At 35.9% G+C, this 17,107-nt stretch overlaps 1 protein-coding gene across 5 annotated transcripts; it reads right to left on the bottom strand.

Moving 5' to 3' along the window:
* Positions 1 to 14,535: 14,535 nt before the first annotated feature.
* On the bottom strand, positions 14,536 to 16,805 carry LOC149211144 (putative LRR receptor-like serine/threonine-protein kinase At5g48740). Of its 5 annotated transcripts, XM_089394531.1 has the most exons (8): positions 16,670 to 16,800; positions 16,477 to 16,567; positions 16,023 to 16,201; positions 15,818 to 15,944; positions 15,651 to 15,719; positions 15,348 to 15,534; positions 15,102 to 15,234; positions 14,536 to 14,972 (listed from the first exon to the last, which is right to left on the bottom strand). In XM_089394531.1, the coding sequence occupies exons 3-8, from the start codon at positions 16,191 to 16,193 to the stop codon at positions 14,757 to 14,759; spliced, it is 903 nt and encodes a 300-aa protein (XP_089250657.1). In that variant the 5' UTR covers positions 16,194 to 16,201; positions 16,477 to 16,567; positions 16,670 to 16,800; the 3' UTR covers positions 14,536 to 14,756. The 5 variants fall into 5 exon arrangements, with proteins under 5 accessions (XP_089250657.1, XP_089250656.1, XP_089250659.1 ...); XM_089394530.1 differs by having other exon boundaries at positions 16,477 to 16,805; XM_089394533.1 differs by having other exon boundaries at positions 14,837 to 14,972; positions 15,102 to 15,169; positions 16,477 to 16,802.
* Positions 16,806 to 17,107: the final 302 nt, after the last annotated feature.

Genomic DNA, 17,107 nt, shown 5'->3' with positions numbered 1-17,107 from the left:
CTATATGTTTGGAACTTTCACTTCTTAATATAATAGAGCCAACACGTTTCATGCATATGTTGTTATTATATTTCAGTTATCTTGGTTACTCTAATGATATATGTATATGTTTTCTTACGCATGTATGTGTAGACTCTTTCTGCACATGTATGTATGACTCTTACTAAGATGTTTTGTTGGTTTAAACATCACTTTGGACTGTTGGTTCACCTGCCTTCCATTTTGTGATGCATCTTTGCTCGTGTGTTCCCTTCCAAGCTGCATGTTTCCACAGGTTTCCAAGGGGCGCACTCACCCCACTTTTTGTGTGTTAGAACCGTTCATGCACCTTCCTTGGCTTGTTGCGCATGTCACACCCTTACTACCAACAAGGACATCTTACTTACCTCTACGTGCAAGTGCGGTCAAGGCGATACTGTACGACCCACTGTTGGGACTCGTACACCAAACGGGCTGAGGTCTAGTTGGGACTTCTTATCGGGGAGATCCCCTGACATGTTGGTGGGTCTAGCACCATCAACAAAGCATTAGCTTCTCTATAGCATAGAGAGAGTATACGTCTTTGGAGGAGTAGGTGTTCTTGACTGTAATTTTCCACTATTGGGGCTAGTGGTCATCGATGGTGTATGTATGGATGGAAATTTCACTTATAATAATAAAATTAGATTCAGCACGCTTTCATGGATATGTTGTTAATACAGTAAGACTATTCTTGTTGTATTGGCAATGTATGTTATTTAACTTACGCATATTCTTATGAACTATTTTTTTTTCATTTGTATGAATCTTGTTAAATGTGTGTTGTTGGATTAACTCATCACTTTAACTTGTGGACTATTCCGCATCTTAGCTTGTGATGTCAATTCGCTCGTGTATTCCTTTCAATCTGTGTACTATTACAGGCTTCCAAGGGGCGCACTTCCTTTTCCCTCCGTTTGTTGGAACCTTCATGCATCGCACTTGACTCTCCGTAGGGTCACACACTTTCTCTTACCCAAACTTATCATACTTTCCTCTGCGCATTTCTGCGGTCAAGGCATTAGATTACCACCCACTCTTGGGACTCCACGAGAGTACTTACTATTTCTATCAAGTGAAACAATTTTGATATATGACAAAGTTGCGATCGATGAAAGTAAACCAAATAGGAAATTTGGGGATAGGTTTGTATGAATTGTGTGCTCTTATAATTTTTAAATTGTTATACGAGACTAGAGTTCTCTTGGTTGTAACACGTTTGAATATTTGACAACTGTTAGGCCTGTTGGGTTGTCGATTCTATAAGACAACTTTCATTCATATCATTTTCATATTGATTATGTTAAGGCATAATTGTATGGAATGATTATCTACATACTTCAATAAGTGTTAAACTTATGAATTTTAACAATCGTAAAATATAAAAAGTGAGGTGTAGTATGGAATCAAGTAGTTTTAGATTGAGAAAATCGATGAGATGAAATGAGTCACGATGCACCACAAACCTATAATGATTGGCCATCTGGGTGCGCTAACTCATCCTCCGATGTGGGTGACTATATGATGCAGAAGCATCCAGACTTATCCAGCAATGTGATTGTATGTTCACGTGTTGTTCTAACAAGAGATGAATTTCATTGACCTAAATGGTCAAAATCAATTCTTAGTAGAGAGGGTTGGATCTCTCAAAATTATCTTTACTCCAATTATTGTAATAATTAGAATATTGTATTATTTTCAGAATAGGAGATAAGTTGTTAGGATAGGTGTGAATTAGAGCTTGAGAATATGGATTTAATAGTTGAGCTGATAAAAATAGAGATTTAGTTGTCAATGTGGTTAGGATAGGATTCGTTCCATAAAGGAAAGGAAAAAAATGTAATGATAGAGGGGAATGGAATAGGAGAGTAAGTAAGCGAGAGGTGTAATCAAGGCAAGATGGCCAAGACTCTGGAAATTCTATTTTATTGAATAAATGATTAAGCGTGTGTTATGTGTTAATCCTGGTGCAAAAATTCATTTGTATATGTGTTTCAGCATTCTGGACCCAAATCGGGCATTTTTCTCTATTTATACATTTTATTGATAATCACAGTCGACTAGTATTAAGGGTTAATATTGAGCTTAAGCGTTAAACCTTTCCTTAAATGTCTTTCTTAAAAGTATGAATTAAGCATGTGGGTAGTATACGGAAAGTGGTAAGCAGTATCTCACGCGCCCTAAAAGTGGTAAACGGTATTTCTAAAATTCACACAATTAGCCTAAGTGGGTGACACGTAGCACGAGAAAACCAGAAATTTCACGCACTCTCGACCTGATATCAGTCGTGCAAGATTTCACGCGAGATTGCGTGATATCCGTTGGATCTGAAGGAGTGAAATTGACGGCGTGGATTGAAGCGCCTGACAAAAGGAAAAGTCAAAGAAGGACCGATGGTGATTGGTCAGGAAGGTGGGACCCTCAAGAGGAAATACACGGACAGAATCTGATTAAAGCACAGCTAATTGGTTCTAAAGTTAACTAGTAGTCTAATTCCAGACTACTACCCCATTTTCGTCAATCTCCTACATCATTTGGTTTCAGAACTGAATTAAGTTTTGCTACAGTAAAGATGCCACCGAGGAGAGGAGCTGGCATAGGTTGGGGAAGACCTGTAGCGAATGCAGTTTTGATGGATGAGATTCGAAATCTACGTACAAGGATGGAGACAATGGAAACTGCTCAAAGGAGAGCACCTGATCAAGGAGATGCCAGTGTTGCAGAAGAATCTTCTAAGGAAGAAGAAGAGGATGAAAGTGAAGCTGCTAAATTTCTCAAGATATTGGCCAAAGCAAGTGGAAGACCAAAAGTGGAAATACCTTTGTATGATGGGAATCTCAATGTAGAAGAATTGATGGACTAGATCAGTTCATTAGACAAGTATTTTGACTATGAGGAGGTTGATGATAAAAAGAAGGTGAAATTTGTAGTTACCAAATTGAAGGGTCATGCAACTATCTAGTGGGATGAATTACAAACATCCAGAGGGAGAAAGGGAAAGCCCAAGATCAAATAATGGGATAAAATGGTGAGTAGATTGAAAGCTAAATTTATGCCAAAAGATTATCAGTTAAATCTTTTCAGACAATTGCAAAATTTGAGACAAAAAGGACTGACTGTCAAAGAATATACAGAAGAATTTTATAAGCTAAGCATTAGAGCAGGACATGTAGAGGATGACGTAGAAAAGGTAGACAGATACATAAATGGGTTGAGATATGACATACAGGATGAAATCAGCTTGCTAAGTTTGAAGACAATTGAAGATGCCTATCAAGCAGCTTTGAAAGCAGAGGAGAAGATGTTGAGGAAGAAAAATCAAAGGAATAGAGGAAAAAGTTCAGCAAGAGGTAGAGGAACTACCAGATCAAGATTTTAGCACCCTCAGGGTGAAGCAGGAGGTTCAAGTAGTAGACCACCACAGAGAGGAGAATGTAGTAGAGTAAGATTTGCACCGAGAGGAAGAGGCCAAGGAAGAGAAATTCAATGTTATACATGTGGAGAATGGGGACATGGATCATGGTAGTGTCCTCATAATAAAGAAACAAATCAGCGGAATGTGAATGTGGCTGAGGAAAAGGAAGAAAAACCTCAAATTGCAAACAAGGAAGAATCACCTAAAGTAGGAGAATCCTTGTTGTTGAAAAGGGTATTGCTTAAGGTAGAGAAAGAGACAGAAGAACCAGCTCAGAGAAAGAGTTTATTCAAAACTACATGCAAGTCCAAAGGAAAATGCTGTAAAGTGATAATTGATAGTGGAAGAACTGATAACCTTGTTTCTACAAAAATGGTGGACAGGTTAGGACTAGTAAAAACAGTACACCCTACTCCTTACAAAGTATCATGGTTGCAAAAAGGACATCAGCTTATTGTAACAAAACAATGCAAGGTAGAGATATAGATTGGTACTTATAAGGATGTGATATTGTGTGATGTAATGCTAATGGATGTATGCCATGTGTTGTTGGGAAGACCTTGGCAGTTTGATCGGAAATCTATTCATGATGGGAGAAGAAATACTTACACTCTGGAGAAGGATGGAAATAAACACACACTGCTGCCATTGAAGGATGAAGCAGGAAAAGAAGCGCCTGGAAATAGTGTTATGCTGATGAGTGGGAAAGAATTGCTGCAAGAAGTCAAGAAGGATGAACAGATACATTTTTTTGTCATAAGAAGACCTAAGGTAATTTTAACTTCCATAAACTTGGATGATTTATCTGAAGAAATCAAAACTTTGTTGAATGATTTTGTTGATATTATTGTGGATGAGCTACCAAATACATTACCACCAATCAGGAGTATTAGTCATCACATTGATCTAATACCTGGAGCAAGTTTGCCAAACAAAGCAGCATACAGATTGACTCCTCAGGAGAATGCAAAAGTTGGGAGACAAGTGCAAGAACTGATGGATAAGGGATTAATCAGAGAGAGTCTTAGTCCATGTGTTGTACCAACAGTACTCAGTCCAAAGAAAGGTGGTGAATGGCGTATGTGTACAGATTCTAGAGCCATAAACAAGATTACTATCAATTATAGATTTCCTTTACCACGCATGGATGATTTGATGGATTGTTTAAGTGGGTCAAAGTATTTTACTAAAATAGATCTGAAAAGTGGATATCATCAAATAAGGATTAGAGAAGGAGATGAATGGAAGACTGCATTTAAAACAAACAATGGGTTGTATGAGTGGTTAGTGATGCCTTTTGGACTCACTAATGCACCCAGTACATTCATGAGGTTGATGAATGAAGTCTTGAAGGAATATGCAGGAAAGTTTGTCATTGTTTATCTTGATGATATTCTAGTTTTCAGTAGAAGCAAAGAAGAACATCTGGAGCATCTTAAGTTGGTTTTAAGAACTCTGTAGAAAGAGAAATTGCTGATAAATTTGAAGAAATGTAGTTTCATGAAAAAAGAATTAATTGATTTGGGGTTTGTAGTTTCTAAAGAAGGTTTGAAAATGGATCTAGAGAAAGTCCAAGCAATTTGGAACTGGCCTATTCCAAGAAACATATTTGAGGTAGGAAGCTTTCATGGTCTTGCAAGTTTTTATACAAAATTTATCAGAAGTTTTAGTCAGTTTTGTGGACCAATTATTGAAACAATCAAAGATATTAATCAGCCATTCAAGTGGACAGAAGCAGCAAACAAAAATTTTAAGTTGCTGAAGAAGAAAATTACAGAAAAACCAGTTTTAGCTTTACCTGATTTTGGAAAAGTTTTTCAAGTTGAAACTAATGCTAGTGGAGTTGCAATTGGGGCAGTTTTAAGTCAGGAACAGAGATCAATAGCCTACTTTAGTGAGAAACTAAATAAACCTAAGAAGAAGTATTCTTCTTATGATAAAGAATTTTATGCTATTGTGCAAGCTTTAAAAAAATGGAGACATTATTTGCTACCAAAGGAGTTTGTATTATATTCTAACAATCATGCATTACAGTTCATAAACAACCAGCCAAAATAGAACCAAAAGCATGCCAAGTGGGTAGAATTTTTACAGAGTTTCACTTTTGTGATAAAACATACAAGTGGTAAGTTTAACAAAGTTTTTGATGCTTTGAGCAGGGTAAATTTCATTGTACAAGAATTAAGAGTTGGTGTTGTAGGATTTGAAGAAATGGTTGATATGTATAAAGATGATGTAGAATTCAAAGATATTTATGCAGTTGTACAAAATCCAATAGTTCATAATAGAAGTCAATGGTTAGATTATTTTATCCAAGGAGGTTTACTATTTAAAGGTAACAAATTGTGCATTCCCAAATGTTCTATGAGGGAAAACATAATCAAGGAGAAACACAATGGAGGATTATCTGGTCACTTTGGACAAGACAAAACCTTTGCTCAGGTAAATGCCTTTTACTACTAGCCAAAGATGCAAACTAATGTTATTAAATTTGTTGAGAAATGCAGGATATGTCAGCATGTTAAGGGGAGAAGCCAAAATACAGGATTGTACCAGCCATTGCCAATACCAGACCGACCATGGGATGCAATTAGTATGGACTTTGTTTTGGGATTACCTAGAACTCAAAGAGGGAATGATTCCATTTATGTTGTGGTAGATATATTTTCCAAAATGGCACATTTCATTGCATGTAAAAAGACTAGTGATGCAACACATATTGCTAATATGTTTATTTCAGAGGTTGTAAGGTTACATGGATTGCCTGTAATTATTGTGTCTGATAGGAATACAAAGTTTGTTGGGCATTTCTGGAGAACTCTTTGGAAGAAACTAGGTGCCAACCTTAGTTTCAATTCAACATATCATCCTCAAACAGATGGAAAGACCAAAGTGGTAAACAGAAGCTTGGTAAACATATTGAGAAGTTTAGTGTATAACAATCCTAAGAAGTGGGATTTAGCACCTGCTCAAGCTAAGTTTTCTTATAATGACACTCCAAATCGAAGTACCGGGATGAGTCCATTTCAGATTGTTTTTGGAATGAATCCAAGAGGTGTGTATGAACTTAAAAATTTGGGTAAACAGGAGACAAGAAGTGCAAAAGTTGAAGATTTTGTAGAGAAGATGCAGAGACTACAAGAAGATGTTAAAGACAGATGGCAGGAAAGCAGTGGAAAACTCAAGTTGATATGAGGAGGAGAGAAAAAGAATTCCAAGTGGGAGATCTAGTGATGGTATACTTGAGGAAAGAAAGGTTTCTTGTTGGGACTTATAATAAACTAAAGATGAAAAAGATAGGGTCATGCAGAATTGTGAGGAAGTTTTCAACTAATGCTTATGAAATTTAATTTCCAGAAGGGATTGGAATATCACCTATCTTGAATGTTGTAGATTTATATCCATACAAGGAGATAGAGGTAGAGTTACAGAAGGAGCCTGCAGAAGATGAAGAACAGATTGTACATTGCGAAGAACAAATGCCAAAGACAATCAAGAAAGAGGCGGAAGCTGTTCTGGAGAAAAGAGTAACTAAAAGAACCAGAGGACAGGTTTATTTTCAATATTTAGTCAAATGGCAGGGGCAACCTGTTAGTGTCGGTATCTTCATCCCTCCATCAGTGATCAAAATTCTCTTGTTGCATTGCATTTTAGGTGTCTCATCCGATCAGTTGCATTCCATTAGGTCATGGATCATCTGATGGCAGTGGCTTATTATCAATTTTCCCTCATGATCTTTACCTACTGGCCTATTTTCATGAATTCAGATCATTTACAGTCATTTTTGTCTTTACATTTGCAAAAGCAATTTTTAGGGTTTTAGGTCTCATTAGGTCTAGGGTTTGTCCTCATAGTCTTGTAAAAGCTTAATAATGGTCAGCATGCACATGAGGAGGTCAAATAAGGTCTCAGCATCAAAAATTTCAATAATCACATGCTCAGTGATTGATTTTTCCTCAAAACCCTATTTTGAGGAAAAACAGAGTTTTATTGTTTTATGTATAAAATTTCATGTAATTTTATTCTTCCTATATGTAATAAGTCCGGAAATGCAGCCCTGGTCACCTTGCCAAGCTCCTGCACTCCAGCTCCTATAAAAGAAACAAGAAATTCAAAGCATTAGTCCATCAAAAGTCAAAAAGAAAGTCCAACTGCAAAACAGAGTTTTAAATGATAAAGTGAAAGGCAAAACATTAGAAAGTGGGTTTTTGTAAATGAAAAATCAAAGCCAGTTGTATATAAAGTGTTTTTCATGTAGAAGGCTTCATTTCTTATGTTAAAGAGAAAAGAACAAGTCAAAATCGTGATTTTTAGACGAAGGAAGGCGATTTGCAGCAAAATTTGCAAAGCTTACTAGGCGCGGCGCACCTGGGTTGAGGCACGGTGCACATGGTTGGTGCGGTGCACAGAGTGCAGGATTCACATATAAACTTCAATGGGCGCGGCGCACCTGTGTCTGGGCATGGCGCACCGGTCCTCTAAGCCCAAAATTCACCCAATCAACTTTGCCAAGCTCCAAATCTTGCAAACTTCATTCTTTCAAGTAAGTAAATCATCCCTAAGTTCCATTGCAAGAGTTTTCATCCTCCTTGATGGTGTGTAAATAGGTGAAAAGACAAACCCTAGTTTGTTGCACAATGTATTGAAAAACTGTCTAGGGTTTTCCAAAGTTGTCATTGTTGTTGTTTGCTCCTTGCATTCATTTTCACATTCCTCCACTACAATCCCCTCATTTCATATCCCTTACCCCTCTCTCATTCACATTCATCCTACCCCCCTATCCCCAAAATCCTAAACCTTAACAACAAATTCCCATTATTACCTTAAACCCTAATCCTCATTCCCCAAACAATATCACTCCCTTATAACCCTACAATCAGCACAAAATCCCTCATTCACAGTCCCACTCATCAATTCCATTCGTCAAATAGCAAACACTTATCCTTAATATAAAAATCTCTTCATACTCATCATTGAAAACCAAACAGTGGAAAATATGGAAACAGATTTAGCTTATGAAAGGGATGAGGAAACAGTGAGTGATTCCTCCCAAGAAATTCATGCACCAAGAAGACCACATAAGGGAGGAAAACACATACGGGAGGAGCCCACTACACTTACAGAGCTATTGGCTTGTCCTCTTGCTGTAGCATGTTTCAAACATCAATCTTGCTACCAGTTTTATGAGATGGTGGAAAGAGTGAAATATCACCATGAGCTTGCTAGGCTTTTTGTCCTTCATCTTCACAATGGCCAAGTCAGTTTGGCATGTGTTACATTCACTTTGACACCTGAAACTATAGCTGAAGCAACAGGTATTCCGAATGTGGGAGAACATTGGAACAAAGGACAGCTGGTGGACAAAGAACATTATGAGCCTTCTATCAAGGCTAGTTATCAGAAGCAGATCAGTAGGGTTTTCCCTTTCAGATACCTACAAGACACATATGCTCCACTCATGAAGCTCATAATCAAATACTTCAGCTGTGAAGGGAGATTTTCTCGCTTGTACACCTATCATATAAGATTATTGATGCATTTCACTAGAGTGGGGATGATGAACCGCCCCTACTTCATATGCAGAAATATTGAGAAAATGACCACATTGGTGCAAAGAAAACCTCTTCATCAACAATACAACAGCATTTATCACTTTTCATTGATCAAGATTGTGGTTTTGCATCAGCTGAGTTTGTTGAATGTTTCATGGGATGATTTCGTTTCACATGAGGTTTTCAAAAGCCCTCAAGTGACCTCATCAGTATTTCAAGAGGCAGGAGGGCCTTCAAATCAGCAAGAGGCTCATGAGACTCAAACCACCAATGTGTCAGTATTCATCAGTTATCAAAAGGGGACAAGGAGGCTATTTGCAGTTGCAAAACAAGTACTATCTCCACCTAGGGTGGAAGGGGTCTCATTTCCTTCATCAGATGATAGGCAAATGGTATCTTCACCCGGGGTGAAAGGGGCTTTGCCTTCTTCTTCAGCAGAGTAGGTACAGGAGAAAGGGAAGCAACCATTGCATGAGGTAGGGCCTTCTGAAGGTCAGGAGAAAGATTTCATTTTGATCTAGGATGATGATGTTGATTTGGGCCCCCAAAGCTCAAGACTGAAAGAGATCATCAAAGAGCAAGAATCTGACATTCATGCCTTAGCTCTTAACCTTGAAAGGGCTAAGTGGATCATCAATTACCTTGAGCAAAGGAACAAGCAGCTGGAGGATCAGCAGACGATCATGGAGCTGCAAACTATAAGGGAAAACCGGCAAGCAACAAAGAGGAGGAAAGTCAAATTAACACCGCTTGAGCAAGAGATTGATGCTGACCGGGAATCTTGGCTAGAGAGGACAAATATGCATTTGGAGAAGCTGCTTGAGAAAGTAAATAAGGATAAAAATATGTTGAGGCACATGGCTTTTCATTATTTGGCAAGAAACAAGATTTGCAAAGCGAGAATAAGGAGCTTAAAAGCCAAGTTGAGGAAAACTTTGAGGAGGAAGAAAGACCAAGATAGACTCAAAATCTTGGCTGAAGCTTCCTTGGCCCAACATAGTACTTAATGCAGGTCACTCAGTCCAAATTTCAAGAAATTTGGCACACTTTTTGACAATTTTGAAATTTTGAAGGAAAAAATAGGTTTTTCTGCCTGGTGCGTAGCGCCACCCGGCGCTCGCTTTTGCTAGGGACCTCCTTTGGAGGAAAACTCTACATTTTTGGATTCCTTGTGAAAAATTATGAATACCCAGAAATTACTAGAAAGTTTTGTCAAGTTTTGGGCCTCCAAAAGGGTAAAAAATACCTCAAAAATGCCCTCTCTGCCCCTTTTTGGCCACACAGGAAGCAGTGTTGGGAGAACTCACTTTTGGAGGGGAAAATGGACACCAAATTCAGAAATTTCACTTGTTCTGGAAAGTAGACAGACAGACCTTTCCAACAAGCCCACTTGGAGCAAATTTGGTGCACGAGACGGCTTCCAAAATCAGCTACAAAAAAGTGCTACGCATAGGGAAAGTGGCATGGCGCATAGGATGGAAAATTGCTATTTTTGCCAAAAACACTCTGTTTTTCACCTAGTTTTTTCCCAGTTTGACTTTTTCTCTCTCATGGTCAAAATCATGATGTAAATTGATGTAACTTGATGGAATTTGATGTAAAAATGGTAAAGATTCACTCATGGAGGTAGATACATCATGTATAGGTGGTTTTGAAACTGAATGAATCAGTTTCCTAGATTTTAGAGGCAAGTTGTTCCACTGCCTATTTTTCAATTGTTAGTTTAGATCTTGTTGAAACAACTCCTAAATTCATGAATTCGACCCCTAAAGGCTAGCATGGGTTGTTTGTTGCCTATATCTAGTACTTTTTCAGCCATTTGTCAAGGTTGGACTCTTGTGAATGCTTTGAGCATTATTGTACATTCATCTTTGTAGTTTGGCAAGGAAATAGACCAGGGTTTGCAACATTTTGTGGGATTCTTGTGGCAAGGTGACTTAGTATTGTTTTTCCTTCTGTGATTCAAGTTATCATATGTTTATGTGTGCCATTATCTCTCTCTTTTCAACTTAACTAAATGAATCAAGTATAAAGGTGGAATTCATTGATGTTGCAGTGCTCTACCTTAGGGTTTGTTTAGCTTTATATGTTTTCAACTGTTTGAAGAGGATTCCTGATACTTTCATGCCCTCTTCAACTCCTCACCAGTCTTAAGACTTTCCATTTCACTTATTTCAAAGTACTAAAGCATTTTCCTATCTCGCCCCACAGAAAACTCTGCAAGACTGAGTCCATTCCCTAGACCCAAAACTACCTTTCACATTTGATCCAGCAACCAACCATTAAAATCAAACAAATTCTTCTGAGCAAGCATACCTAGCCTAAAATTAGTTTTTAAATCAGTCATCTCAAGCCTTCCTTGATAAATTTTCATTGAGATTGACAAGGAGAGATCCCTCTCCCAACCTGGTAGGGCTAGCTACCAGGTTAAACGTGGTTTGATGTTACCCTAGACCTGCATTTCTCAGCCTGAGGTAGATTTAGGCACTAACACAACCAATAAAGGATGCCAGTTAGATAACAACGGCAAAATTACAAAAGTATGGAGTCAATCTTGAAATTTTGATGAAGGATTCTTTTCTTTCCTGGGAGTCAGATGTAGGAGCATTCGAACTTATCCAGTAATGTGATTGTATGTTCACATGTTGTGGCTAACACGAGATGAATTTCGTTGACCTGAGTGGTCAAAATCAATTCTTAGTAGAGAAGGTTAGATCTCTAAAAAATTATCTTTACTCCAATTATTGTAATAATTAGAATATTGTATTATTTTCAGAATAGGAGATAAGTTGTTAGGATAGGTGTGAATCAGAGCTTGAGAATAGGGATTTAATAGTTGAGCTGATAAAAATAGAGATTGAGTTGTCAATGTGGTTAGGATAGGATTCGGTCCATAAAGGAAAGGAAAAAAATGTAATGATAGAGGAGAATGGAATATGAGAGTAAGTAAGCGAGAGGTGTGTGAGAGATAGGGTTGGAGAGTGAACGGAGGTGAGACAAACTGTTGTAATCGAGGCAAGAGGGCCAAGACTCTGGAAAAACTATTTTATTGAATAAATGATTAATTTTGGTGTTGCGTGTTAATCCTGGTGTAGAAATTCATTTGTATCTGTGTTTCGGCATTCTACACCCAAATCGGGCATTTTTCTCTGTTTATACATTTTATTGATAGTCACAGTCGATATATTGAGCTTAAGCGCTAAACCTTTCCTTAAACGTCTTTCTTAAAAGTATGAATTAAGCACGTGGGTAGTATACGGAAAGTGGTAAGTGGTATCTCGCGCACCCTAAAAGTGGTAAACGATATTTCTAAAATTCATGCGATTAGCCTAAGTGGGTGACACATAGCACGAGAAAACCAGAAATTTCACGCGCTCTCGGCGTGATATCAGTCGTGCAAGATTTCACGCGAGATTGCGCGATATCCGTTGGATCTAAAGGAGTGAAATTAACAGCGTGGATTGAAGTGCCTGACAAAAGGAAAAGTCAAAGAAGGACCGACGGTGATTGGTCAGGAAGGTGGGACCCTCAGGAGGAAATACACAGACAGAATCTGATTAAAGCACAGTTGATTGGTTCTAAAGTTAACCAGTAGTCTAATTCCATACTACTGCCCCATTTTCGTCAACCTTCTACATCACTATAGGGGCATGACAATGAATTTTTAGATTAAGTTAAAGTTTATGCTAGAGGTACTCTTTCAACCTCCTTCATAATTTATTTATATATATCTCTATTAAGTGAGGAAGATAAATCACATAACAGTTATTTCCTAGTTTGAAATGATATCAATTACTAATATTACTTGGTTTCTTAATAATGCATTCATGGTTTTCTAATTACTAGATGAAAATCTATACCAAAATCTTAATATCAAAAAATACTAAATTGCATTTTGTATATGTCTTTTTACAATATTAGTAGAAAGTTTTTACAATAAAAAATAAAAAAATATTATCTAAGAAATAATTAAATTATTGTTATTTATCTCTTTGATATATTTGTTTAATAGTGAAAATAAAATTGAGATGTGGCATGTGCAAGAATCAAATTTCTAACTTTTCATTTAGAAAGAAAAAATGAAAGTAAGAAGGTTTAAAATGTATATATTGATGAATTTGTATATTAATTTTTTTGAATTTATTTATGTATGATTTTGAAATATATATATATATATATATATAGAAAACAATTGAGAAAATATTTAATTTTAAATGAAGGTTTAAAATGTACATATTGATGAATTTGTATTTTATTTTTTGGGATTTTTTTTATATATGGTTTTGAAATTAATATATATACATATAAAAGAAGAAAACAATTGAGAAAATAATTTTTTCACATATTTAATTAAAAAAAAAAAAAAAACTCGTGTAACTTAATTGACAATCACCTTGTTATGAAGTATTATGTAAAAGTATGAGATTCAGAGTTCAAATCCCCTTGAGTTAAGCCAACTAAAAAAATAATAGTTTGTATTTATTTATTTATTATATTTTTAGAATGTTAAAAAATAATACTTTTTATCTATTTATTTATTATATTTTTAGAATGCAGTATGTATATTGTAACTGTTTTGAAATTTTTAAAAATATCTTTAATTTATTACTTTTATGTAATTTTTAATATAATTTTCAAATAAATATCATTAAATTAAATACTTAAAAATTAGTTTAAAAAATATATATTTTAATTTTATAATAATTAAAAAATTAATATAATTAGCATATTCTAATTTTATATTTAATTAAAAATGATTAATGAAAAAGGAAAAATATAATATAAAAGAAAGAAAATCATATGATTAAATTTCATGTGGTTTGAATATCTACTTTCAAAAATTAAAAATATAACTATCCCCTATCTAGAATGCAACAATAAAGGGATAGAAGAGGAACTGAAAAGTTGTTGAGTTCTTCAGAGTTGACAAATCGTTGTATTTATATAAGATAATGTGAATAGTAAGTGAAATAGCAGCTAGTAGCTTGCAAGTTGAGGGACTTACCATGCACTATCAGAGTCAATTTTGCAAGTGTTAGAATAGATATGATTTTGTCTTAGTTGTTAACTGTCTTAAATGGGGGGTTTCATCTTAATTGCCATTGTCTTAAAGATAAAGTTTTGCCATAAAATATTTTTGTCTCAAAGTGTTTTTGTCTTAAATATAAAATTGTCTTAAAATATTTGTGTATGTTTTTGTTTTAAATATAAATTGTCTTAAAATATTTCTGTCTTAAACTGTTTTTATTTTAAATATAAAGTTTTGTTTTAAAATATTTTTTCTCAAAATGTTTTAAGACAATTCAATTGATGTTAAATTTTAATGAAAAATAACTACAAGAAAAAGTGATTTTTAAAGATGTTTACATAATATAACAAGACACGACAACATCTCTTCCATATTGGGCCTTGGTGCAATATTTTTTCTCACTAATTTAAATTTGATAAGTCAAAATTAGCTATATTTGTTGAACAATATGCATTAGTTAATGAACTACTTATATATAAATATTTCTCCAAACTCCACCCAACTTTACACAATATTAATATAACATTTCATTGCAGGTAGACTATATTTACATCCAACATTAAAATTAGTTCCAACTTAATTCCAATCCAATTAAGCATCCATAATATTTAAACTCTAACATCTTCTACTTAAAACTTTACCCCACTCCTCTGTATCTCTTTGTTTTGCAACCGGAAGCTCTTTTAACTTTGCTTTCTTAAATGCATTTGAAGCCTCACTTTCTCATACAAGATAGCCTCTTTCAGCTCTCCCACTTTACTTTCTCATACATGAAAGCCTCTTTCAACTCTCTTACTACCTCACAGATGCCAGGCCTAGAAGATAAATTCTCAAGACATCTAAGGGCCACTTTGGCAACGATAGTGATTGATTTCATGTGATATTTTCCTTCCATTTTCTTGTCTATAATTTCCCATATTTTTCCAGGGTTTTCATTGATCCCCACATAATCTCTCACCTGGGAATTAGAGACAAACTAGAAAATCAGAAATTATGTAGTTAATTTAGATAATCATACATCATGTTTGGGTGACTAATTATAAATAAAATCTATGTTTAAATGACTAATTATAAATAAAATCCTTACCCACATTGAGAGTAATCTTTCCTCACTGGGTAGATCCCTATCGAAGGCGTTTCTCCCACATATGATTTCTAATAAAACCACTCCAAAACTATATACATCATTTTTCTGAGTCACATGACCAGTGGAAAGATACCTGAAAAAACATCTCTAGGTATAAATGGAATTGCCGCTACTCTTAACAATCAATTGAATTCCTATGGCATCCAAAAGAGTATTCGAAAGAGAATGCAAGTATTTGTAACTTACTCTGGATCCGCGTATCCGTAAGTTCCTTTCACCATATCCACGATAGGAGCCTTCCTATCCATTGTCATCTTTGAGAAACCGAAATCGCCCAGTTTTCCATTCAAATTGCTGTCGAGAAGGATGTTAGAGGTCTTCACATGCCTGTGAATTATCATTGGAGTGCAACACACGTGTAGGTATTGCAGTGCTTCAAACAGAAATGGAGGATGGAATATCAGATGAAAAATATGGTTAACCACTATTTCTGGTATTCAAATACATTTACACTCAAATAATGTAGTGCGAAAAACTTAAATTTATTACCCTCAGCTACATCGATTGCTATTTTGAGCCTGCTCTTCCAATTTAGTTTAGGAAGTCCTGCGCTCTGACCTGGAAAACAAATAACTCTCTGCCTGTCGTAAATCTTTTCAAAATATTTATTTATTGCATCAACCCGACCAAACAATATTAGAGTGTAAAATATTTACCATAAAGACGGTCACTTAAACGCCCTCCGCACATGTAATCATAAATAAGCATATGCTTTCCGGATTCATGGCAGTAGCCCAGCAAAGACACCAAGTTCTTATGATGGACTCTACAAATAAGGTGGACCTGCACATATTTTTTCTTGTCAATTCTGTGTGCACCCAAATGATTCAGAAATTGGATCATATTGAATCTCATAATTACCTCAGTGAAAAACTCCCGAATTTCTTCTTCGCTATTCGGTGACAGCACTTTTACTGCAATCTCTTTTCCGTCTCGCATCTTGCCAAAGAACACCGGTCCAAAGGTACCTTTGCCAAGTTTCTGACTAAAAGTTTGCGTGGCTTCCTTCATCTCTTGCAGAGTAAAAATCATCGTGTCTTCTGCAATCCATGTAAATTTAAAAAGTATGAAAGTGCCCTCTGGCATAGTTTTTTCTTCTTTTTCTATTTTTATCCAGTGATTGTACAGGGCATACTCAGTTTAAGGGGTGTGCCAAGTCAACTCAACTATCGGAGCCTGAACCCATAATCTCAGAGCTAAAGACTTAGCCCAGTATTTTAACCAACTAGGTTACTCATCAGAACTGAAAAAAATTCACAACTTCATAATAGGGGAGTTTCCCAATATATTTCTTCATAGAAATCAAGTTCTTTACCTTTATTGAGGATATGCCTTTCCCTGAATTCAAGTTCCTGACCTTCACTGAAGGGCTCTTTTGCCCTAAATTTCTTCCAGTATAGATTAATCTGTTTTGCCCAAAATTTCTTCCAATATATATTAATACTCACCATCAAAGCTAAAGCAATTATTAAACCCCCACTTCTATTTATTCCGAGATTCACACTTACTCTGTTCTTTCTTGAATTATTTCTGGTTTCCCTACAGAGTTAACGATTCCCATAGTATCTGCAACACACCGAATGAAGAGATTTTCAATGAATTCGTGAACTTCCTGCTGTAAGATTTTATAGACTTCCAACCGTATAGGTATTACTGTCTGTGCCATTCCTTTCTATGAACCACCAATACTTTTTAACCACACTGTCAAGATTGACATTTCGTGTCTGTCACGGAGACATGTTGTAAACGCCATGGGTGTTTGACAACGCACTTTGAACCTCTGGTCAATATTGCAGCAGCACTGTGTTGGTCACCGACCGTTCATCTACTCCCCGCCACGGAGGGGTCCGAACTCACATGATTAAAGTTTGTTTTTGTTTTTTTTTTTTTTTTTTTTTTCAAAAGGTGGAAAAAACTATCAAACTCAGTTTGTCAAACCAACAGTG

The sequence above is a fragment of the Pinus tabuliformis genome, chromosome 1_2 (genome assembly GCF_031772625.1).
Source record: "Pinus tabuliformis cultivar Carrire ecotype Pingquan chromosome 1_2, CPIR1, whole genome shotgun sequence".
Taxonomy (NCBI): Eukaryota; Viridiplantae; Streptophyta; class Pinopsida; order Pinales; family Pinaceae; genus Pinus; species Pinus tabuliformis.
Note: the sequence above shows the minus strand (reverse complement) of the source record. Positions and strands in the feature narration are given on the sequence as shown.